This window comes from Belonocnema kinseyi, chromosome 2 (genome assembly GCF_010883055.1).
Source record: "Belonocnema kinseyi isolate 2016_QV_RU_SX_M_011 chromosome 2, B_treatae_v1, whole genome shotgun sequence".
Classification (NCBI taxonomy): domain Eukaryota; kingdom Metazoa; phylum Arthropoda; class Insecta; order Hymenoptera; family Cynipidae; genus Belonocnema; species Belonocnema kinseyi.
The window spans coordinates 182,694,681-182,720,361 of record NC_046658.1 but is presented as its reverse complement, the minus strand read 5'-3'; the positions used below and the strand labels follow the sequence as shown (position 1 = coordinate 182,720,361).

Below are 25,681 nucleotides of genomic sequence, written 5' to 3'. Positions count from 1 at the left end.
TATAAACATTTTGAATTTATGAATCCTAAATTTTTAATCTTAAAAATTGAAGAATTTTTTAATGGTTAATCTTAGTAATTGAACTATGCCAAAAAATCAAAACTGTACATCTTTGAATTCTACATTTTTTAAATTGTAGACTTTAAAAGTTTCCAATTTTAGAAATTTACCATTAAAAATGATATTAAAAAAATAATTCAAAATTGCATAAATTTCTATTATAGACTTTAAATATTGAAGAGTCTTAAATTGCAAATATTAAAAATCGAAAATTTTATCATTGTAATTCTTCAAAATTAAACTACAAATTCCAAATCAAACTTTTAAAATTACATCATTTTAAACCATAAACATTTCAAATTTAAAAATCCTGAATTGCAAATCTTAAACATTGAAGAATTTTTAATTTCTAATTGTTAAAATTGAAGAATATTTAGTTTTAACTTTTAAAACTTGAACTGTTAAAAAAAAAACATTCAAAATTAGATACCTTTAAAATATAATTCTTGAATGTTGAATAATTTGCAACAATTTTAGCTCTTTAAAATTGTAAATTTTTTAAATTGAGTAATAAAAATTCTGTAATGTTGATGATTTGAATTATTTATTCAACCATAAATATTCAAAAATGGAACTATTCCAAAAAAAACGTTCAAAATTACGTTCCTTTAAAACATAATTCTTAAGAAATGAATACATTTTAGTTCTATATTTTCGAAATTCAAGAATTTTCAATTAAAGAACTTTTAATTTTGCGACTTTGGAACCTATTTTCATAAAATTGAAACAATTTTCAAAACTTCAATTCGCCATATTAAATTAGCCAATTTGAATTTCAAAATTCTGTTATTAAATTCGTACTCAGCGAATATAGTGAATAAAAAAAATGTTTCCCATCAAAATTGACTACCCAAAATTTTAATTTAATTCTGTTTGCTTTACATTTTGGAATTGATGACGCTCTTGACACTCGAGCATTAAATTATGGAAAATTTTGCAATTCTCGAGCTGTTTTTTTTGAGAGGCGCATTCGAAAAATTTGCGAATTTCTACTGAACAGATGTCTTCGTTAGTTTTTGAAAAAGACGAAACACTCTCAACTGCTTGAGATAATTGGGGTTCTATTTTATTTGACAAAGCTTTTCCAACAGCGTGGCCCTGTAAGAAATTTAATTTATTTTAGGAATTTAGATTCGAGAATTTTTTCATTTAAGAATGCAACTTAAAGTGAATAATCAGTTAATTAAGTACACAAATGAGAGAAAAATGATTGATTTTGATTTTAATTTATGAAAAACGTAGTGTCTGAACTATTAATTAAATTAAATTTATTATTTTTCACATATTAGTATTTTTAATTAATAGTTATCCACTGTAGGGAGGTTTCTCCCATGGACTTACAATTGCAGATCCAGCAGCAACTCCAGCGGCAGAACCCATTAAATGTTGCATAGCTGAAGGCTCTTTATTTTCATTTGAAATTTTCATGGACTCGTTTGTAGGCTTAGATTCCGATTTTTTTATGGGTTTCGAGGATTCTGATGGTTTAACGGTACTGAAGAATCTGTTTAAAAAAATAACTGTTCATTTGTTACTTAAAAGAAAGATATTATTAAATTAACAGTTTTCTTAATATTTTCCTGGGTATTCGCTAGACCGGGAAATGACCAAAAAAATTTTGAGATCGGAAAAGTTCGAGAAATGACAGTGAATTTATTTGTTGACCAAAAATTTCACAAATTTTTAGAAGAAAAATGATATGATTCGATTTAAAATAAGTTTGATTACAATTTCTTGAAATTATTCAATTAATTTTTTATTGTAGAAGTATACTTTTGAAAAATTAACAACGATGTTGAAAATTTTTGATAAACGACGTTTTGAGTTGGTCAATTGAAAAAATAAATTATGAATTAATTTTTAACATTGAACCGTATTCCAGTATTAAATTTAAAAAATAATTTCTTTTACTTGGTGGTTCTGAATCTGTTAATCAATTCACAATTTTTAATGTTAAAAATTGAATGACTAAAATAGTCAAATATGCAACCAAAGATACGAATTTTCAACAAAATAATTGATTTTTTGTACTAAAAAAAGATAGATTTTTAACCAAAAATGCAATAGTTAAATTCTTAATGGAGAAAATTTATTTACAAACCAGAAAAAAATTAATTTCAAACCAAATAGTTAAATTATCAACTAAAAAAGATTAATTTTCAGCAAAAAATGGAATAGTTCATTTTCAGTTTAAAAAAATTAATTTTTAACAACATAGAATAAATTTTCAACTAAATAGGTCAACTTTCGACTAAATAGTTGAATTTGCAATCCAAAATTATTTTAATTTAAATAACAAATAATTTAATATATTCCAGAAACAGATGAATTTTTATCTAGAAAAGATCAATTTTCAACCAAAAATGGAATATTTAAATTTTTTATATAGAAAATTAATTGCCAACCGAGAAAGAAATTAATTTTCAACCAAATAGTTGAATTTTCAGTTTAGAAAGCTTGATTTTTAACATAAAATTAATTTTCAAATGAAAAAGAATCATTTAGAAACGAAAATGGAATAGATAATTTTTTCATTAGGAATATTAATTTCCAACTCAAAAAAAAAAAGAATTTCCAACCTAATAGTTTAATTTTTCGACTAAGAAAGATTTATTTAAAAAAAAAATGGAAGTTAATTTTCAGTTTAAAATAATTTATTTTTAACAAGATGAAATAAATTTTCAATAAAATAGGCCAATTTTCTAACCAAAGAGATCAATTTTTAACTGACTTTTGTACCTTCAACCAATAGAATGAATTTTTAACAATTTGGTTCAACTTTCATCTAAATACTTCAATTTTCAATCAAAAAAATATTTTTTAAATAACAAATAATTTAATTCTATAAAGAAAGACTAATTTTAGCCGAATAATTTAATTCCTCCCGAAAACAGATGAATTTTTGACTATAAAAGATCAATTTTCAACCGAAAATTGAATAGTTAAATTTCTAATTGAGAACATTAATTGCCCACCCAGAAAAAATGACTTTTTAACCAAATCAATAAATTTCCAACCAGATAGTTGAATTTTCAACTAAAAAAGTTTAATTTTCGACAAAAAATAAAATAGTTCATTTTCAGATTAGAAAACTCTATTTTTAAAATAAAATAAATTTTCAAAGAAAAAAGATTAATTTTGAAACGAAAATGGGATAGATAAATTAGTAATTAGGAACATTAATTTCCAACCCAGAAAAAAACGAATTGTCAACAAAATAAATGAATTTCCAACCATTAGTTGAACTTTTAAAAAAAGAATAATTTTCAACAATAAATAGAATAATTCATTTCCAGTTTAAAAAAATTAATTTTTAATGACATACAATAAATTTTTAATGAAAGAGGTCATTTTTTTAACCAAAGAAATCAATTTTTAACTGAGTAATTTACCTTCAACCACAAAAATGAATTTCTAACAATTTGGTTCATATTTTAACTGAGTAATTGCATTTTTAATCAAAAAATCTTTTTATTTTGAATAACAAGCAATTAAATTCTACCAAAAAAGACTGATTTTTAGCCAAATGGTTTAATTTCTTCCAAGAACAGATGAATTTTCAACTAAAAAAGATTAATCTTTTAACCGAAAATCGAATAAATAAATGAATTTTCAACCAAATAGTTAAATTTTTCAACTAAAAAAGAATAATTTTCAACAAAAAATGGAATAGTTAATTTTCAGTTTAGAAAACTTTATTTTTAACAATGCAAAATAAATGTTCAACAAAATAGATCACTTTTTCAAGCAACGATCAATTTGTAATTAAGTGATGTATCTTAAACCGAAAAAATGAATATGTAACAATATAGTTAAAGTTTTAACTGATTAGTTAAATTTTTAATCAAAAATATTTTTATTTTAAATAACAAACAGTTGAATCCTAACATAAAAAACTATTTTTTAGCCAAAAAATTTAATTTCTACCTAAACAGATGAATTTTCAAACTAAAAAGAAGAATTTTCAACCAAATTGTCAATTCCTTAAACAAAAAAGATTAACTTTAATTAAAAAAATTAATTTCTAGCACAAAAAATAAGTTTTCAAACCTAAAAGACGAATTTTCAAACAACTAAAATGATCAATCCTTAACTTGAAAAATAAATTCGTATTAAAGCAGTTGAATCCTCAACCAAAACAGATCAACTTTTAGACCTGAAAAATTCCAAGAAAACAGGTTTGTAATTTTTTTTTAAATTTTTAAATTCTCGACAGCTTATGGTATTTTCCAATTATCAAACTCCTGAATCTAAACTATTATCAAATTCTTACATAAGAAATAAAGAATAATAAATAAAATAACATACTTTTATTTAATCAATACATTTTTCATTTTATTTATTTTTTATTTATTATTAAAACAATTTTTTAATTGTTAAAATTCTCAAAATGTTAGTACATTACTTTTTTTTGATATTTCACTTCTGAGACCAAAAATAATTTCAAAAAAGTATTCGAAAACCCTATTGAAACAATTCTATGTTTGCGCGGAATTCAAAATAAGTTTCAAAAATAATTTTTATAATTAAAATAAAGAATTTTTATAAGATGCATAATATATATAACATTTCATATCAGACAAGAAATAAATTTATAACACATATATTTTGTAATTAACAGTTTATTTTCAATAAATTCCAAAAAGGAACTCTTGTTTCACACAAAAATTTTAATAAATAAAATGCATACACATTCTTGTGCATTTTATGATAATTATTTATTTTATTTGCAAGAATTGTTAATACTAATTTAAATTGCGCGCCAACTGCGACTTACCAGCGCGCACCGCTCGTCCAATCAGAATGCCTCGTCTTCCCGCAAAAAATTTAAAACGAACACATTTTAATCTTTAAAAAAATATATTCAAACTTACTTTAAAAAGCTTTCCTCAAGTAAATATATTCAATCTTTAGTGCACTATTTATTTCACCGGAACAAAATATTTTTTAAAATATGCAACAACCCCATTTAGTAATCAGTCATTTATTTTTTAATCCGAAATAATAAGACTAGTACACCAAGAATTTTTTTATTTCGCATCTTCACCGCAAATTTATAACTCTCCAATTTACTTTAATTTAATTCGGGTTTAAGTTGCCTTGGTCTCTCTCTTCATTTTTTATTACATGCCTGAAAAAAAGCTTCAGTTATTAAATATAAAATTTTTTATCTTGAAATTAAGGGATTCGTAAATATAAACTGTTTTTTCGTCTGCAGTCCAATAATGCGTTTTTCCAGGGCTCACAGAATTGTAATTCATTCTGGTTCAATGTACAAGTAACTAGTTGTTCTTCTTCATATTTACAAGGACCATGAGATTCTTCACTAGCTGCTGGAGTTTGAGGTGGATCGTTTCGACCCGTTATTTTATCTCCAATTACTGTTCCCTGGGAAATTAATTTTTTTAATTTAATTTTCTGAAGTAAGAAATCATGTTAGTTTGAATTTTTTTAAAAATATTTACCGCAGCTACTCCAGCTGCCGTTCCTGCGAATGTTCCGAAAAGTCCTGGCGATTTTTGAGGCTGTACGATCACTACATCATGCCTGTAGAATGAGATTCACACTCTGAATTTTATTCAGACAAAAGAGACTTTTTAAATCAGTTTATTTCAGTCACTAATGGAATCAGCCATTTCAAGCAAAAATGTGCTGGCTGAATTATCAATAAACAAAATTAATTTTCATGAAAAAAAATTTATAACAAAATAGTTCAATTATCAACAAAGGGGATGAATTTTCAACTCAAATGATTAATATTTATTTTTAAACTGAATTTTTAACAAAGTTGTTTAAATTTTGTTTAAAATATAATTAACAAAAAGAATTAATTAAAAAAAAAAACAGTTAATGTTTCAATCTAGTAGTTTAATTTTTTTAATGAATTTTTTGCTAAGATTAATTTTTAACCAAAAAAAGTTGAATTTTAAACTAAAAATAATAAATTAGATTTTTTGAATTTTTAACAAAATAGGTTAATCTTCAAACAGGATAATTTTGAATTTAAATAATGAATAACGAAAAAAATGTTGTTTAAGAAAGTTATTCAACTTTCTACAAATTAGTTGAATTTTCATTTAAAAAAGATGAATTTTAAACAAATATGATTATTTTTTAATCAAAAATTTGCATTTTAAACTAAAACAACAGATTACAAAAAATGAGTTTTAAAACAAATATTCAAAGTTACAACCAACAGATAAATTTTTAATTGAAATGATAATTCATTAACAAAAAGAGTGAATTTTAATAAAAGTAGTTCCTCTTTCAACCAGAAAAGGTTGAATTTAAAACTAAAACAAATTTATTCTAAAAAAAATTAATTTAAAACGAAATAGTTAGATTTTAAACCAAAAAGATGAGTTTTAAATTGACATGCTAAATCATCAACACAAAAGAATGATTTTTTCAGAAAGCATTTTAGGTTTCAATCCATTAGTTAAATTTTTAAAATGAATTTTCCGCCGAGGTTAATTTTCAACCAAAAAGCGTGAATTTTAATCTAAAAAAAAATATAAAAAAGGAATTTTAAACAAAACAACTTAAATTTTTAAACAAATAATTTAATTTTCAAATCAAATAATGAATCTTTAACCACAAAAATAAATTTTTTACAAAGCAGTTCAACCAAGTAGTCGAATTTTTAATAAAAAAATTGGATTTTGAAATATAAACAATTAATTTACAAAAAAGAAATTGATTTCAAAAGAAATAGTTGATTTTAAATTAAAATCACAAATCATTAACAAAGAAAAATGTATTTTCAAAATAATGTATTTAAACTTTCAACCACATAAATAAGTTTTTGACTACAATCATGAATTACTAACAGAAAATTAAATTTTTAATAAAGTAGTTTAACTTCAACCATACAATTGAATTTTTACAACAATGAATTTTAAATAATATAGTTCACTTTTCAACAAAAATAATAAATTATTACCCAAATTAATTTATTTTAAAATTATTTGGTCAAAATATTCGTTATTTTGGCTTCAAATTTTTACTAACTTTTTTTGTTTAAAAAATTGTTAAATTAGTTGAAAATTTAAGTAATTGGGTAAAAATTACACTCCGTTAAAAAATTTTTCTTCTTTATTAGAAATTCATCTACTCGGGTTTAAAAATTAAATGCTTTGAAAAATATTCAAGTACTTAATTTGAAAACGCCAATCTTTCGTTCAAAATTCATTTTTCTATTTAAAGTAATAAACAATAAACAGCATAAATAACACTTTTCAAATGCAAATTTTTTAATGAAATGCAGGTAAACTGCAAAATTTATAACTTTGATAAATTATAGAGTTCAAAGATTCAGATTAAGTTCAAAAAATATAAATCCACGTTAGCATTTTCAGTACTCAAAGTTTTTCAAAATTTTATTATTTTAAGTAATTTAAGCTAGACACTTTAAAAATTGAAAAATAATTTTTTTTTAACTTAACAGTTCTTAAATTAGAAGTTAATTTATTTTCATTTTAAATAGTTTAAGCATTCTTGAAAAGCTTTAAAATTTTATTTCGAAAACTTGAGAAATCTAGAAGTGGTTTTAAATTTTTCCAAATTTAAGATCATTTTTGAAATTTTGGCGGAACTTTTAAATGTTTATTAAAATTAATTGAATTTTTCCTACAACTTTTAGAAAATCCTGCAAAATTAAAAAAAAATCTTTAAATATTAATTTATAAATAACAATGGAACACTTATTATTTTTGTAACAAATTAGAGTAATGTTAAAATATATTTAGGTTTTAAAAAGATTCAAATGAAAATTAGTAGTTGAAATGATTTAAAATAAATTAAACAAAGTATGTGTACCGACAAAATTCGGCTGTTCTTACCGAAATTTTGGTGCAAATACCCACAGATGAATTTAAAATAAAATGTAAGTTTTTGCAGATTTCAAATAAAAAATTTAGAATCTTTTTAAGATTTGTGAGAAAAAAAAATTTTTAATTTCTTAAGATTCCTAGGAAAATTGAAAAATGCTGTAACAGAAAATTTAAAAAGATTTTCAGAGATTTCTGAAATGATCAAACAAGAACCTGGAAGATTTTTTTTTTAATTTGTTATTTATACGTAAAAATCTAACAACTTCACTTAAATATTATACATCGTTTAAATATAACAATTATAATTGTAACTTTAAAGGTTTAAAATCAGATTCATTAATTGGGTTAAAAATTGATTAATTTCGACTTAAAGAATATTTTAATGGCTGGAAAAAATTGATCAAAATAGTATATTAATATATTTATTTATTACATTTAATGTAAACAAATTTTCACTTAAGGTAATAAATACAGAGCACTCAAAAAGAACTGTTAAATTTCGTACTTTTAAAATTTTAAAGTTTTTCATTTAAAAAATTTGTATTCAAGTGCTCAACAATTCGAAAATTGAAAAAAATTTAAACTGATGACTTCCTAAATTAGAAATTCAATTATTTTCTTTTTAAATAATTTAAACATTCTAGGAAAGCTTCAAAATTTTATTCCAAAAATCTTGAGAAATCTAAAAGTTGTTTTAAATTTTTATATTATTTTGGAAATTTTTCCAGAACTTCTAAATATTTGTCAAAATTAATTGAATTTTTTCTACAATTTTCAGAAAATCCTGCAAATTTTAGAACATTTCTTCACAATTTAGATGTATAAATAATAATTAAACATTTTTTTGCAAGAATTGTGAAAGGCTTCAAACGAATAAAAACACTTTCTTAAGATTCCTAGGGAAATTAAAAATAACTTTTCATTTTGAAACATTATTTTAAAAAAATATTTAAAAAGTTTTTCAAAGATTTGAACAAAATTTTCAAAAAAGATTCTAGAAGATTTTAAGAAAACTTTCTAAAATTTGCATGATTATTTTTAATCTTTTTAAAACTCCTGAATATCTGTTCAAATTAGTAAAATTTTCTCTAAAAATGTTAATTTGTAAATTATATTTCAAAATTTCACTTAAAAATTAAGCATTTTTCAAATACAACAATTAAAATTGTAACATTCAAATATTGCTAAATATTCAATAATTAATGTTTTTTTTTTAATTAAAAATTTCAAATTGAATATTTTTTATTTGATCGAGTCTTTAAGAAAGCATTGAAAAATTCTTCAAATTAAAAATGTAAGGTTAGAAATAAAAATATTTAATGGAAAGTTTTTAAAGTTACAAGATTTTGAATTACGCATTGTAAAGTAAATAATAGCATAATGGAAAAACATAAAAATTCAACTAATTATTTAAAAACCTGTTGAAATCGAACAAGGGCAGATTTTTCTTCTAAAAATTCGTAAAAAAATAAATTCTCTGCAATTTCCCGGTCCAGCGGCCGCCCTGTTTATTGAAAATTACTTTTAAATTGAATTAAAATACATAAATTCGCATATCCTGACCCTTTTTTCTTACACATTTTTTTATTTTAAAAATTTATTCCCCTATTTTGCTTAAAAAGTCACCCTATTTCCCCTATAGAGTGATTTTTCATAAAAACAAAATAATAAATTCTTTTAAATAAAATAAAAGTATAACGCAAATGGGCCAGGATGCAAGGACTTTGTTTATTTTCAAAATATTTGTTTAATTCAAGAGGGGAAAAGGGGATAAGGTAAAAATCGAAACGAGGAATAATAAAAAAAAATATATAATCAGTTATAGTATAACTATGGATTTATTTATTTTCTTTTCTCAAAAGAATACACACTTTGGATTTAAACGAATTGCCAATAATCACAAATAAATTTTCTATAAAATCATAAATGTAGAATCAGTTGTATCTTCTACTTGGCTCCATTAAATGCGCCAACAGGCTATTTTCAACATCTAGTTTACAGCTGCATACCTAAAAAACAAAATTGAAAGTAAATATTAAATTTATAAATATTCCAAATTTGTTTTATTTTATTAGATTGTTTTTCCCTCTTTTTTATTTAGTTTTTTTTTTTTATTTTCCAAAACTTGTGTAGTTCCATTTGATTGTTTGAACGTTGAATAATAATTGAAATTTTTATTTATTCTGAATTTCTTAAATTTCGGGTTTTGAACTATTTGGGGAAAAAAATTTGAATTTCAATTCAATTACTAAGAAATCTTATAATAAATAATTAATTCTCGACCTAAGTAGAACATTTTTAATTAAAATAAATTTATATTCACTGCTCTTTTTTTTTATTAAAATTTCTCTAAGAGCTGATATCATTTTTTCTGCTTTTTTTGCACACATGATCTTAAGAGTACAAAGATTTGTAGTAAAGCCCGTTTTTCCAGTAAAATTATATTTTTTATTTATTTATTAGCTATTTTTATTTATATTTATTTTTTATATTTTAACAAAGGAAAGATTTTTCTTTGAAATGAAAAACAGTTGAATTTAATAAAAAAAAAGCCGAATTTCAATCAAATATATGAATTTTCAACCAAACAGTTTCATTAATAATGAAATAAGATGAAATTTCTACCAGAAGAGATAAATTTTCAAATAAAAATGACAAATTTTGAAAATGGGTTGAATTTTCAACCTCGAAAGATTTTTCAGTCAATGAAGAAAAAAAACAGAATGCATAATGTTAAATTTTCAAGCCAAAACGACGATTTTTCGAACAAAAAGATGAATTCTCAACATATAAAATCAACTTTGAACCAAACAGTTGAATTTGTAAATAAATAAATAAATTTTTAATTGAATAGATTAATTTTCAACCAAGAAGATTAATTTTCTACAAAAAAGGGGAAATTATAGAAAATTATATAAATTTGCTAACGAAATAATTAAATTGTTATTATAAAAAATTAATTTTTAACAACAAAAAAAACGAATATTTAATAACAACAAATTTCTACCCAAAAAGTTTAGTTTTCTGCTAAATTGTTGAATTTTTTTACCCAAGACGAGTATTCTACAGAACAGTTAAATTTTCATTTAAGAAAATGCATTTTTAATCAGTTAAAATTTTCAATTAAAATAAAGAAGGAATTTTCAACAAAGCAGTTCAATTTTCCACCTAAAAATGTGATTTTTTAACCTAAGATTTAATATTTCAAGTAAAAAATATTTTTTTTAAATAAAAAACTGTTGAATGTAACAAAACAAAAAAGACAAATTTGAAGCGAAAAACTTAAATCCTCAACTTAAATAGATGAATTCTCAATGAAACTCTTATATTTTGAAGAAAAAAATGGATTTTCTAAACAAAAAAAATAATTTTTAACCGAATAGTTGAAGGTGCAACAAAGAAGATTATTTTTCTAGCAAAAAAATGAATTCTTAAAAAATTAAATTCCAACTAAATAGTAAAATTTTTTTTACAAAAAAAAATCAAAGTTTAATAACAAAATATACATCGATTTTTCTACTCCCAAAAAAGGTTAAGTTTCAAACCCAAAATATTAATTTTCAACCAAATGTTTTAAAAAACGAATTGTCTAAAAAGTAATTGAATTTCCAAGCTAAAAATGTGATTTTTTAACGAAAGATTTAATATTTTAAGTAAAAACTATTTTTTTTTTATAAATAAAAAACTGTTGAATGTAAAAACAGAAGACAAATATAAATATATAAAATATAAAAAAAGCAATATTTAATAACAAATGATTAAGTTCCAAAATTCTTAAAAAAATTTTCTACCCAAAGAAAAGGTTAAGTTTCAAACCCAAAATATGAATTTTCAATCAAATGTTAAAAAAAAACTAATTTTCAAAAAAGTAGTAAAATTTTCAACCTGAAAAGAGTATTTTCAATGAAAGATTTAAATAGATCATATTGCAAGTAAAAAAAATTTTTATTTGAAATAAAAAACAGTTGAATTTAATTTTAAAAAAACTGAATTTCAATCAAATATATGAATTTTCAACCAAACAGTTTCATTGATAAGTAAATAAGATGAAATTTCTACCAGAAGGGATAAATTTTCAAATAAAAATGACAAATTTTGAAAAGGGGTTGAATTTTTAACCACGAAAGATTTTTCAATCAATGAAGAAAAAAAAATGCAAAATGTTAAATTTTCAAGCCAAAACGAGGATTTTTCAACCCAGAAGATTAATTTTCGAACAATAAAGATGAATTTTCAACATATAAAATCAACTTTGAATCAAATAGTTCAATTTTTAACTAAACAAATTTTTAAGCGAATAAATGAATTTTCAAGAAAGAAGATTAATTTTCTACACAAAAGGTGAAATTTCAATAAATGACATTAATAAATTCAACCCAAAAGAGTATAATTTACAATATACAATCTTGAATTCTCAACTTAAAATAGATTAATTCTCAAATAGTTATAATTTGGGAAAAATTAATTTTTCTACAAATAAATAAAAAAATAAAAAAACAATCTTCAAACAAATGAATTTTCAACCAAGAAGATTATTTTTCTAACAAAAAAGACGAATTTTAAACAAATTATATAAATTTTATAACCAAATAATTAAATTGTTACTACAAAAAATTAATTTGAAAAAAAAGAATATTAAAAAAAAAATAAGTTTCTATCAACAAGTTGAATTTTCTACTAAAAAAAAGTTGAATTTTTTAGTTAAGACGAGTTTTCTACAGAACAATTAAACGTTTAACGCAAAAATTTGAATTTTTAATCAGATGTTAAAATTTTCAATTACAAAAAAAAACGAATTTTCAAAAGTTAAATTTTCAACCTAAAAATTTGATTTTTTAACAAAAGATTTAATATTTCAACTAAAAAATATTTTTCCTAAATAAAACACTGTTGAATGTAACAAAAAAAAGACAAATTTCATCATAAAAACTTAAATACAAAAATTTAATAGATTAATTCTCAATAAAACAGTTATATTTAAAAAAATGGATTTTCTAAAAAAAAAAGAATTTTTAACCGAATAGTTGAATTTGCAACAAAGAACATTAATTTTCTACCAAAAGTTGATTTTTACAAGAAAGCAATATTTAATAACAAAATATTCAATGAATTTTCTATGCTAAAAAAAAAGTGAAGTTTCAAACTCAAAATATGAATTTTCAACCAAATGTTAAAATTTTCAGTTAAAAAAAAACTAATTTTAACAAAGTAGTTCAATTTTCAACTTAACAGTTACATTTTCAACAGAGAAAATTTTAATAGGATACATCAATTTCCGACCAAATAGCTGAAGATTCAACTAAAACCTAAATTCTATCCCAAAAATTAGTTAAATTTCCAATTGAGAAAATTAATTTTAAACAAAAAAAAGATGATTTTTCAAGTAAACCCGATTATTTTTCAACGCAACTAAAAAAAACTAAATTGAAAGAAAAAACTAAGAAAATACACATTTTCTTCAAAAACTGGATTATTTGAATTAAAAAAAAATGCATTTTTAAGTAAAATGATGAAGCAACTAAAAAAAAGTTAATTTAACAAAAAAAGTAGTTGACTTTACGACTAAAATATTAATTTTTCTATCAAATTTTTAAACTTGTGCTTCATATCTTATCGAGTTAAAAAAAAGAGGACCGTTCAAAGAATAATGTTTTATATTTTTATCATTGGTTTTGCCAAAAATCAGAATATCTTGTTCCGAAATTTTTTATCTACTCCCTTCTGAAATAAATTATCACATCAATTTTGGTTTTTCACGGAAAAACGACTTTCACCGCAAATCTCTGTACTCTTTAGATTATGTACGCAAAAAAACTAGACAAAATTACTTCTCAAATTGGCTTATATTAAGTTTATGAAATGCGACTTCATGCGTGCGTCCCGAAAAATTAGACCTAAACATTTTTTTTTTAATAGTGCCAGCCCTCCACGGTTAACAAAAATTTGATTCTTCTTTAACATTCCTGTAGTTTCAAAAGAGTTCTAGAGTTCTACAACAAAATAATTTCGAACAACTTGATAACTTGAAAGTTAAACAATTTTCAAAATCCCAAAATTTTAGAGCAATTTTTCGAAAGAGTTCCAGGAGTTCTGAACAGAGTTCTGGTAGCCCCCTGCACAATTCTACTAGAATACCTAGAATTCTCAAAATTTTGAAATAAAAATTCTTTTTGGGTATCTTTAAAGTGTTGCAATTTTTTCGAATTTTGAATTCATCGAGCAATGTTATTAGACTTCTTTGTATAACTATTCAGAGGACTCCCAGAACTCTTGTGGAACTCGAAAAATTTGTCTGACAATTTGGGATTTTCAAAATTATGTAAATTTCGATTCTTCAAGTCGTTCGAAATTATTTTGTTGTTGAACTCTAAAGCTCTATTGAATCGACGAAATATTTAAGAAAAATTAGAATTTTTTTAAAGTGGGTGGAGGGGGCTAGCTCTATTTTTTGAAGAAAAAAAATCTTGAGTCTAATTTTTGCAAATTAGCTTCAACAAGTATCAGGAACTATGCTAAATCTATCCAGAACTCTAAAAAAAAAAGTTCATTTTTCAAAAAAAGCGGGGGAACCTTAACTTAGCCCCCAGTTTTGAAAAATCCATTTTTAGAGTATTTAGACGCCGGAACTATTTCTCAAAGTTATCAGAAATTGTAGAACTATTCAAAAGGAAGTCAGAACTGTAGAAAAAAAAAAGTCGAAATTTTAAGAATAAAAATTTACCATTTGACATCTTGCATTGGCGAAGAGCTTCATTGAATCCCTGGCAGAGGGTGATGTCGGACTGTTGTTCAGCGCATTGCAGGAACTGCTTGATTTCCCAGGCACAGGCACCGCCAGCACCAGATTGTGCAGATTGCTGGGGAGCGTATTGCTGCTGAGGTGCAGCTGCGGCCGCAACTGGTGCTGCTGCTGCCTCGCTACTTCCTCCGCTGAACATTCCGGTCATTGCATGGCCAATGGTGTGCCCAACGGCAGAACCAATGGCAACTCCTCCAGCAGTGGCAGCCATTTGTCCCATGAGACCTGGCCCCTGTTGTTGAGGGGCCATCATCGGGGCTGATGGGGCAGCTTGAGCTGGCACTGGCGCAGTCTGAACTGGCCGAGCAGCTGGTCTAGGTGCTGACCTGACGCTTCAAAAAATCAAGGTTTTCGAAATTAATTAGAAAATAGCGAGGAATTTTCGATTTCAATTATATAAAACCCTATCTTTATCATGACCGATATCAATTTTTTCTTTACTGTATAACAAAAAAAACTGAGACCCAGGAAATTAAGAACCAGGATGGCCGTTTTAAACAAAGAAAAAAATTCCCGGGTTTTTCACGATTCGCAAACATTTTTCATGTTCGATTAAATTAAAAAATTCGAAATCTGAAGGTAACTTTTAAAATTAAAGTTGAAAAGTTGTTTAAATTAAAGATTTTTTTGTTCAAACGCTAAATGTACCATTTTTAACTTAAAAGAAAAAAAATTCCCGGTCATTTCCCGGTTCGCAAACACTTTTTCCATTTGCAGTAATAAAAATAAACATGTACCTGAAGTTCCGAACGTTCAAATGAACGAAATTTTTTCTGGATAATTATGTAAACGTTTAAAATGTTTATTAATTTATGTTGGAATTCATTTATTACTGAAACAGAATTATAACGTATATATTAAAATGCAGCTGGAACAATATTGATGGATAAAATAAAAATGGGGAAAAATATTTCGTTCATTTGAACGTTCGGAACTTCAGCTACATAAAATAAACTACAAATTAAAGCACTCAACATGGAACTCTCTAATTTTAAACTTTTTAAATTGAAGTTTCAAAGTTTTTTTCATTAAACAATTTTTTATTCAATTGCTCAATAAATTACACGTAAAAAATGGAAGGTACAAACACTTTTCAATTGAATAATTTTAAATGAAATGCAGATAAACTGCAAAATTGAACATTTTTATCTTTAAAAAATTAATGAGTTTAAAGATTGAGATTCAATTCTATAAATATGAATCCACGTCATTATTTTCAACTCTTTAAATTAAAGAATCAATTAATCTTAAAATTGTCAATATTACATTTTTAACAATTTTAAGATAGAAACGTTAAAAATTGAAAAATTAAATTTTTGTAAACTGAACACTTCTTATAAATTAAAAATTAAATTATTTTTATCTTAAGTAGTTTAAACGTCCTTGAAAAGCTTCAAATTTTTATTTAAAAATCTTGAAAAATCTAAAAGTTGTTTTAAATTTATTCAACTTCCAAATTATTTCTGAAACTTGTTTAGAACTTCTAAATTTCTTTTGAAATAAATAAAAATTTTCCTACGAGTTTTAGAAAATACTGCAAATTTAAAAAAATCTTATTAAAATCTTCTCGATTATTTTTTTAAAATTTTGAAAATTTTTTTGAATATTTTTTTCAAATAATATTCCAAAATGAAAAATTAATTTTAATTTTCCTAGGGATCTTACGAAAATGATTTTATTCTATTAAAGCCTTTCACAATTCTTAAGAAGTTTCTAATTTTTGTTTTGAAATCTGCAAAATCGACATTTTCTTTTAAACTAGGCTTGTGGCTATTTGCATAGAAATTTCGGTACGAATAGCCACAATTTATTGGCACAAACTTCGTCCAAATTATTTGAAATCATTTCAACTTTTAAATTAATTTTGAACTTTTTCAAAACTTCTAAATACCTCTTGAAATTACTCAGATTTTGTTTACAAATAATAAGTGTTCAATTGCTATTCAAATACAAAAATTCAACAATTTCACTTACAAATTAATCTTTTTTAAAATAACAATCAAAATAGTAACATTCACAGCTTAAAAGCTTTTTGCAATTTTAACGATTCAAGGCTTTGTATGTCAAACAATTCAGTTTCAAATTGCTTAATTTTAAATATTCGGTTTGAATTCATTAGTCTTAAATAAATAGTCAAATATTGCTAAATATTGAACAATTATTAATTTTCTTAATTAAAAAACTTGAAATTACATGGACTAAAAATGGAATATTTTGGTCTGAAACAGTTTAATTTTTAACGATAAAATCAGGAAATCGTTATTTTTTAACAGATTTCTAATCATTTTGACAAATCAATTATCGTTTCCCTTTAAAAATAATTTACTGCTATTTTTAAATTATTTAAATTAAAAGCAAAAATTAAAATTGGAAAATTTTGTAAGTGGAAGATTTTCAAATTACACACTGTAGACTGAATAATGTGATAATTAAAAAAGACTACAATTGAACTAATTATTTTAAAAACTTTTTAAATCGAACTGGGTAAGATTTTTCTTCTAAACATTTGTAAAATTCCCGGTCATTTCCTGGTCCAGCGGCCACACTGATTAAACTCTTAATGCCAAAAATTTTCTCCATTTGAAGTGATAAAAATTGAGCTGCAAATTAAATCACTCAAAGTGGAACTCTTGAATTTTAAAATTGAAGTTTAACATTTTTTTCATTAAAACATTTTGTATTCAAATTTCTTCATTTTTGAAACAATATAAACATTCTTTTCAACCAAAAATGGAATAGGTAAACTTTCAGTTGAAAACACATTATTTTTCCACAAAAAAAAAAACACACATTTATTTTAAGAACAAATTTAGTTGAACTTTCAACCAAGTAGTTTCATTTTCAACAAAAAAGATTAATTATTTAATAAGATTATTAATACATATTTAATTGCAATACTTAAATTTTTAAAAAACGAGGTCAATTTTGAACCAAGTAGTCTTATTTTCAACCAAAAAGATGAATTTTCAACTAAAATGCTGACTATTTATACCTTACTCTGCTGGTCTAAGTACAACCATGTTTTGAATATTGATTTTTAGTTCTAAGCTTTGAAAAAATTTCTAAAATAATGAACATGAACTTAAAAATAGAATCATAATTATCAACCAAATAGTTGATTTTGTAAGCAAAAGAGACGAATTTGTGACAAAATAGTTCAATTTTTCATATAAAAGAAGCATTTTTTATAAAACACTTAAGTTTTCAATAAAAAAGTTCATTTTTAATCGAGGAAGATGAATTTTCATCCTAAAAAATGAGTTTTAACAAAATAACTCAATTTTTAACTAACTAGTCTAATTTCGAACTTTCAGAGATAAAATTTTACTAAATGGTCGAATTATCAAACAAAAAAGTTTGAATTTATATAAAAAAAAGTTGAATTTTCATCAGAATAAATTTATTTTATTCATTTTTAATATTATACTTTATAAATTTCAAACCAAAAAGAAGAATTTTTAACTAATTAGTCGAACCTACAACCAAAAAATATTAATTTTCAACCAAACAGTTGCATTTTTACCAACAAAAAAAAGAATAAATTTCTACCAAAAAGAGATGAGATTTCCAACAAAAAAGACGAATTTTTAAAGAGTTCAATTTTTAAACAAATAGATGAATTTTCAATTAAATAGTTGCATTTATAACCAAAATATTGTAATTCCAATCAAAAGAGAAGATTTTTCACAAAATAGTTCAAAGTTATGGCTAAAGAAATTTATTTTCAACTAAAGTAAGGATTCTTTAACAACAAAAAGATTAATTTTTCACCAAATAAATGAATTTTCAATTTAAAAAAATATGAATTTTTCGCCAAGACTAATTTTCTAACAAAACAAAAAAAGAAAAAAGATTCCACAAAATACATGAATTTTCAACTAATGAAGATAAACTCTGGTTAAAAAAAATTTTAATCAATGAATTCAATTTCCAACCAAAGAACACAATTTACGACTAACGAATATAAATTTTCAACCGAACGCACAGCAGTTAAATTTTTAGTAAAAAAATTAATTTTCAACCACAAAGATTAATTTTGTAAAAAAAAAGACGAATTTTTAACCAAAGATAAATTTTCCGTAAAAATAATTGATTAAAAAAAAAAGAAATTTCAACAATATGCTTAAATTTTTAACCCAACGAATCAATAATTTTTAACAGAGTTAAATTTTTCATCAAATAAATGACTTTTTCGAATAAAATACATGAATTTTTGGCTAAGAATGATAATTTAAAAAACAAAAAAGGGAAAGGTATAATTTTTAGTTCAAAAATTAACTATCAGCCAATTAAAAAAAATATTTTAAACAAAATTTTAACAAAATACATGAATTTCCAACTATATAAATATAAATTTTCATTTATCAAAATCAATACATTTATAACTAATTTTCAGTTTTTTAAAAAATAATTATGAATCTTCCAAAAAAAAAAAATGAATTTTGAAACCAATCAATCTTAATCAAATCTCAACCAAAAAAGATTTTAATTTGAAACCAAAAACAGTTGAATTCAACTGAAGAATAAGGATTTTCAACGAAATAGTTGAAAATCTTGGATTACAAAAGATTTATTCTCAACCAAGCAGTTGCATTTTCGGTCGAAAAAAATTAATTTCTACAACCGTTGAATTTTGAAACCAACGGATGAATAAACTTTCAACCAAGAAAGATTTTTCAGTCAACCAAAAAGACCATTTTTTAAAGAAAATAGTTGAATTTTCAAACCACACATGAATATTTTGACAAAAAAAGAAAGTGTTAAACCAAACAGTAGTTGAATTTTCAACCCAGAAAGAGAAAAAATGAGGACAAATCAAAAAAAAAAAAAATCAGGCCGATAAAAAAACAGGACATGTCCTGATAAATTAGAACGTCTGGTTACCCTAAAAATGCTGGAAAGATTTAACAGGATATGTATTCACAACTATTCCATTCCGAATTAAAATTATTAAACATTATAATAGTCATTAAATTTAACGTCACAAACTTGCTTCATTAAATTTGGAGGTTATGTCACCTAAAAGACGATTGATTTACGATTTATATTTCGAAAATCTGGTTAATTAAGAAATTACATAATTTGAAAAAATTGCGTTTAATAATAGATAACACAATAGTTAAAAATCTTGGTTATTTTTATTCTCTTCGAAAGAAGAGAGGGGATGAAAAATATAGAAGGCAAAGTTTCACGAATTCCCGGAATGAATATACTTATTTCATCCTAAATTACTAAATTAGCATTTCTTAATAGCTATATAACTAAAATAGCAATCTCTAAAACCATTCTTATAGCTCCACATCAGAAATTTCGAGATTTTCTTTTTCCCTTTCCCCTTTGTCTGAAACTTTATTTCTGACTCAGCACGTGGCGTAAAAAGTAACATTTTCCGAGCCATCGGAATTTGAACCTCTCAATTGGCTCTAAATGCGTAATTAGATTGAAATTTCGGGAAATGATGAAATATTGGAAAACTAGGCTTCGTCGTAATCTCATTTTCTGAGCGACGTCACGTTAAAGTCAAAGGTATATCTTGCGATCGTGACGTAACGAAGCATTGACCATGAATATTTAATTAAAAGAAAAATGCGGTAAATTGGGTGTAAGTGTGTAAAAAAATAAATTATACTTACGTCCTGGGAGTAGGAGCCGATGCACGCATACCACCTGAACGTCCACGAGCCATTTTTTTTAAATATTTAGCAAATCACGTAAAACACGACTTCAACACTGAAGATTCACTCTTTAACTGTCTCGAATGGCGATTGATTTTGATACGACTGGCGTTGTTACGCAACTAAATTCGCAGAAGGGGTAAATTTCTCACTCCGCAGTCGCGAATCGCGAGGATTCTAGAAGACGTTTCCGGAATCCATGATGAAAAAAAAAAACAAATGCGCATTGCGATTTGCGCAACTTTAAGCACATGCGCACAGAAGTAATTTCGAGAAAATCAATGGATAAAGGGATTTTAATAATAGTTTGTATTTTTTAAACCATATTTATAAAATTTTTAAATAAATTATTTGAAATAATTGAAGTGATACTGGTATAATAAGATCAAATGGTATTTATAAAGTATGGAAAAATAGATGATTTAAATTATCGCGCCATGGTTCAGATTAAAACGTGGACCAATGGGATTCGTTTTTTTGAAATTATTTTTTTTTTTCAAGAAAAACTTTGAAACTTGAAAAATATGTTTGCACTTTTTGTGAGAAAAATAGATTTGTTATTTATAGTTCCGAAACTGTTTTTGTTTTCTTGTTGGCATTTGTGATAATTTATTATTAATTCACAAGAGATTGCATGATAATTGCAATACTTGAGCATAAACATGTGACTTCTGAGCCTTCTGAGAAACATGTATACATATTTTGGACGAATTACAACTAAATTTTCAAATTTAGAGAATTCATGACTTATAATTAGCAATTGGATATTCTAGTTCCAATTTTAAATTAAAAGTAAAAACATACCGTACAAATTGAAAAATAATTTTTTAAACTTAAAATTAATTTAAAATTATTATATAACCAAAATAAATAATTATATATAATAAAGAAAAATAAAGTTATATAAAATATAAACAATATAAGTTAAACTGAACAAAAAAATATCAATTTTCATCAAAATAGTTAAATCCTCAACCAATGCAAATTAAATTTATAACAAAAAAGAGGAACTTTCAACCAAGATATTTTTTCAGTCAAGAAAGAAAAACATTTCATCCAGCAAAAAAGTTTAATTTGCAACCCTGAAATATGAATAAATTAATTTGCAACTAAAAAATGTCAATTTACACGCAAAAAATGAAAATTACGTTTTTAGTATAAAAAATTAATTTCTGACTAAAAAAAATGAATTTTCAATAAAATAGGTAAATTTTCAATGAATAAGTGAAATTTATTACAAAAAAAATGTATTTTCAAATGCGAGCATTAAATTTCTATAACAAAAAGATACATTTTTCACAAAAAATGAAAAAGTATGCATCTTTAATTAAAATTATGAATCTTTAAACAAAAAATAAATTTTTAACCAGACAATGCAATTTTTAATAAAAAAATTCAAAAAATAAATAAATTTTCAGTTCAAAAATATTAATTTTCAACAAAATTAATTAATTTTCAATTAAAATGATGAATTTTTGAACAAAAATAGGTTCATTGAAGCAAAAATAGGAATTTTCATAAAATTAGTTGAAACTTAAAAAAAAATACACCAATTTTCAAACCGAAAATATAAATTTTCAAACAAGATATATTTTTCAGCTCAGATAGAAAAAAATGTCATCCAAAATGTTGTATTTTCAAGCCAAAAAGACGAATTTCTTTTAAAAAGTTGAGTTTTCAACCCGAAAATAAGAATTATCTTCAATAATGTTGAATTTTCGCCCTTAAAATATGAATTTTTCCCAAATTAATTCAATTTTATAGCCCAAAAAGATAAACTTCCAAGCAGAAATGAAAGAGTTGGATTTTTAGTTTTAAAAAATTAATTTTAAGTTGAAGAACAAAAAATTTTCAACGAAAAAAAAATTTTTTTATAAAACATGATAACTCTTTAGCAACAACAAAATGAAGTTTTAAGTAAAAAGTACAGTTTTAAAACCAAAAGATGAATTTTCTACCCAAAAAATACAATTTTCGACAAAATACATAAACTTTCAAAAAAAAAAAAAATATATAAATTTTCGACAAAATAGTTCAATTTTCAATCATGAAAATGAATTTTGATCTAAAAATTGAATAGTTAAATTTTCAGTGAAAAAATTAATATTCAACCAAATAAAATAAAATTTTTTACGAACTAATTAAATTTTCAACCAAACAAATTTTTTAACCAAAAAGATTAAATTTCTATAAAAACGTAACTTTATAAGAAAAAATATAATGGTTAAATTTTTAGTTATAAAAATTTGATTTTAACTAAAATGATGAATCTTCAATGAAAAAAAAAAAATAATTTTTAACCAAATAATTTAATTTTTATTTCAAAAAATTAATTTTATACTATAATAATCTAATTTTGAATACAAAGAAGACGAGTTTTGAAGAGAAAAAGATATATTTTCAACCTTAAAAAAAATTAATTTTTAACCAAATAATTTAATTTGTACTCCAAAAAATTAATTTTCTACTATAATAATTTAATTTTCAACATAAAGAAGGCGAGTTTTGAAGGGAAAAAATACATTTTCAAAAAAAAAAAATGAATTTATGGATAAAACGATGAAGCTTCGACCAAAAAAAAACACAAATTTTCAACAAAATACATACATTTTTAGCTAGAAAAGGTAAATTTTCCACTCAAATTAAAATAATTAAATTTTCAGACACAAAAGTAAATTTTCAACCAAATTTAATATTCAACAAAAAAAATCTTACGAAATTGTTAAATTTCCAACCAAACAGATGAATTTTTTAACAAGAAGATTCAATTCATATAAAAAAACATGAATTTTCTACAAAAAATGCAATAGTTAAATTTTCAGTTAAAGAATTGTTTTTGAACTAAAATGATGAAACTTCAACAAAAATTATTTTTTTAACCCAATAGCTGAATCTTTTATCCAAAAGATTAATTTTCTACCAAAAAAGATAAATTTAAAAAAATGGAACAGATACATTTTCAGTTAAAGAAATTAATTTTAAACTAAAATTATGATCATCAACCAAAAAAAAAAAATGAAATTTGAACAACAAATTTAATTTTCAAACAAATAGATGAATATTCTATCAAGAAAATATTAATTCTTAATAAAAAATCTAATAGTTGATATTTCAACCGAAAAAGATTTGAATTTTATGCCAAACACTGTTGAATTTATCCAAAGAGACCTCCAACCCTAAAATATGAATTTTATACCGAAATAAATTATTTTTCAACTAAAAAAAAAAAGACAACTTTTTGACAAAATAGTTCAAATTTCAATCAAAGAAATCAATTTTTAATCAAAAATAGAACAGTTCAATTTCCATTTTAAAAATTAATATTCAAACCAATAAAATAAATTTTCAACGAAATAATTAAATGTTTAGGAAGAAGAAAAAGACTTTTTATATAACATGATAACTCTTCAACAAAAAAATAAATTTTTAAGCAACTAGTACAATTTTAAACCCAAAAGATGATTTTCTACCAAAATAATACCAATTTGCAACAAAATACATGAATTTATAAATAAAAAATTTAAATTTTCAACCATGAAAATGAATTTTGATCTAAAAATTGAAGAGTTAAATTTGCAGTAAAAAACATTAATGCTCAACCAAATAACATCGATTTTTTACGAAATAATTAAATTTTCAACCAAAAAGATTAAATTTCTATAGAAAAACATAAATTTTCAACCAAATAATTTAAGTTTTATTCCAAAAAATTAATTTTCTATTATAATAATTTAATTTTCAACACAAGAAAGACCATTTTTAAACAAAACAAATACATTTTCAACCAAAAAAAATGAATTTATATATAAAACGATGAAGCTTCGACAAAAAAAACACAATATTTCAACAAAATATATACACCTTTAGCTAAAAAAGGTAAATTTTCCAATGAAATTAAAATAATAAAATATTGAGACACAAAGATAAATGTTTAATTCCACCAAACAGATACGTTTTTAACCAAGCAGATTAAATTAATAAAAGAGATAAATAAATTTTCTACAAAAAATGCAATAGTTAAATTAAGGTTAAAAAAATTTGATTTGAACTAAAATGTTGAACCTTCAACGAAAAATGTTTTTAAGCCAATAGCTGAATCTCCAATCCAAAAGAATAATTTTCAACAAAAAAAATATATTTAAAAAATAGGAATAGATAAATTTTCAGTTAAAGAAATTAAATTCTTAATCAAAAATCTAATAGAGTATATAGAATTCAATTTTCATTTTAAAAATTAATATTCAAACCAATAAAATAAACTTGCAACGAAATTGTTGAATTTTTGTCGAAAAAGAAGTTTCAAATTCTTTTACCAAGAAAGACGACTGTTCAACAAAGTAATTGATTTTTCACCTAAAACAGATAAACTTTCAACTTAAAATATAATGGTTAATTTTTCAGTATAAAAATGGAACCAAACAGATAAATTTTTAACCAAGAAGATTAAATTTCTATAGAAAAAGATCAATTTTCCATACAAAAATGGAATAGTTAAATTTTCACTTAAAAAGAAACTTATTAAAAAAAATAATTTTCAATGGACTAATTTAAGTTTGAAGATAAAAAAAGATTTTCAACTAAAATGATGAAACATAAAAAAAAACTTTTTAGCAAATTAGTTCCAATATTTCAAACAAAAAATACTTTTATTTTCAACCAAAAAATAGTTCCAATTCATCTAAAAAGACGAATTTTCAAGATAAACACTTTAATTTCCTACCAAAAAGAATGAATGTTTAATACAATTGTTTAGCAATCCTGAATTAGCGTTCGACATTTTATATTATTTAAATATTGAAAAAAATTAAAATTAAAAATAAAATAAATAATATTGAATAAATATAAATGGGAAAACTCTTTAAAAAATTGCGCTGGTTTGTATTTTTTACCCTCGCTGTTGTTTCTGTGGAGGCGCTGGAGGCGGACTTCTACTTCTGAAACTTCTACCTGCTTTTGATGATCGACCCGTCGATCCTTTACGACTGGACATTTAAAAAAATATATTTTTACCGAAAATTTAATTTTCACTTAAATCTGTAATTTTAAAGTCGAAGTCAAAAATGATGAAACAGTGTAATTTTGACCAAAATTAGGAGTTTTTTCCGGCCTGTCACATTTTTAAACGAATAAGAATCTCTTCTTAACCTTCTTATGTTTTTTTTTTCAAAAATCCTATAAAAAAACTGTTAAAAGGTCAAATACAAAATCCTTAGCGATTTATTAAAGTACAAAATATCATGCATAAGTTAATAAATATTTAAAATTACAACCGCAAATCAAGTAATAATAGTACTTTGACAGGGACAAAAATTATT

At 23.3% G+C, this 25,681-nt stretch overlaps 2 protein-coding genes across 5 annotated transcripts; both read right to left on the bottom strand.

Annotated features, from left to right (window-relative positions):
• Positions 1–902: 902 nt before the first annotated feature.
• On the bottom strand, positions 903–25,476 carry LOC117167126 (coiled-coil-helix-coiled-coil-helix domain-containing protein 2-like). Of its 4 annotated transcripts, XR_004466358.1 has the most exons (5): positions 25,256–25,476; positions 5,526–5,607; positions 5,262–5,448; positions 4,935–5,191; positions 1,461–1,564 (listed from the first exon to the last, which is right to left on the bottom strand). XR_004466358.1 is itself a non-coding variant. In XM_033351813.1 (4 exons), the coding sequence occupies exons 1-4, from the start codon at positions 25,354–25,356 to the stop codon at positions 5,184–5,186; spliced, it is 333 nt and encodes a 110-aa protein (XP_033207704.1). In that variant the 5' UTR covers positions 25,357–25,476; the 3' UTR covers positions 5,172–5,183. The 4 variants fall into 4 exon arrangements, 3 of the variants coding, with proteins under 3 accessions (XP_033207703.1, XP_033207705.1, XP_033207704.1); XM_033351813.1 differs by lacking the exon at positions 1,461–1,564 and having other exon boundaries at positions 5,172–5,191; positions 5,307–5,448; XM_033351812.1 differs by lacking the exons at positions 4,935–5,191; positions 5,262–5,448; positions 5,526–5,607 and adding an exon at positions 903–1,158 and having other exon boundaries at positions 1,402–1,564.
• Positions 9,730–20,540, bottom strand: LOC117167127 (coiled-coil-helix-coiled-coil-helix domain-containing protein 2). The gene is made up of 3 exons (XM_033351815.1): positions 20,325–20,540; positions 14,614–15,023; positions 9,730–9,901 (listed from the first exon to the last, which is right to left on the bottom strand). The coding sequence occupies exons 1-3, from the start codon at positions 20,375–20,377 to the stop codon at positions 9,888–9,890; spliced, it is 477 nt and encodes a 158-aa protein (XP_033207706.1). The 5' UTR covers positions 20,378–20,540; the 3' UTR covers positions 9,730–9,887.
• Positions 25,477–25,681: the final 205 nt, after the last annotated feature.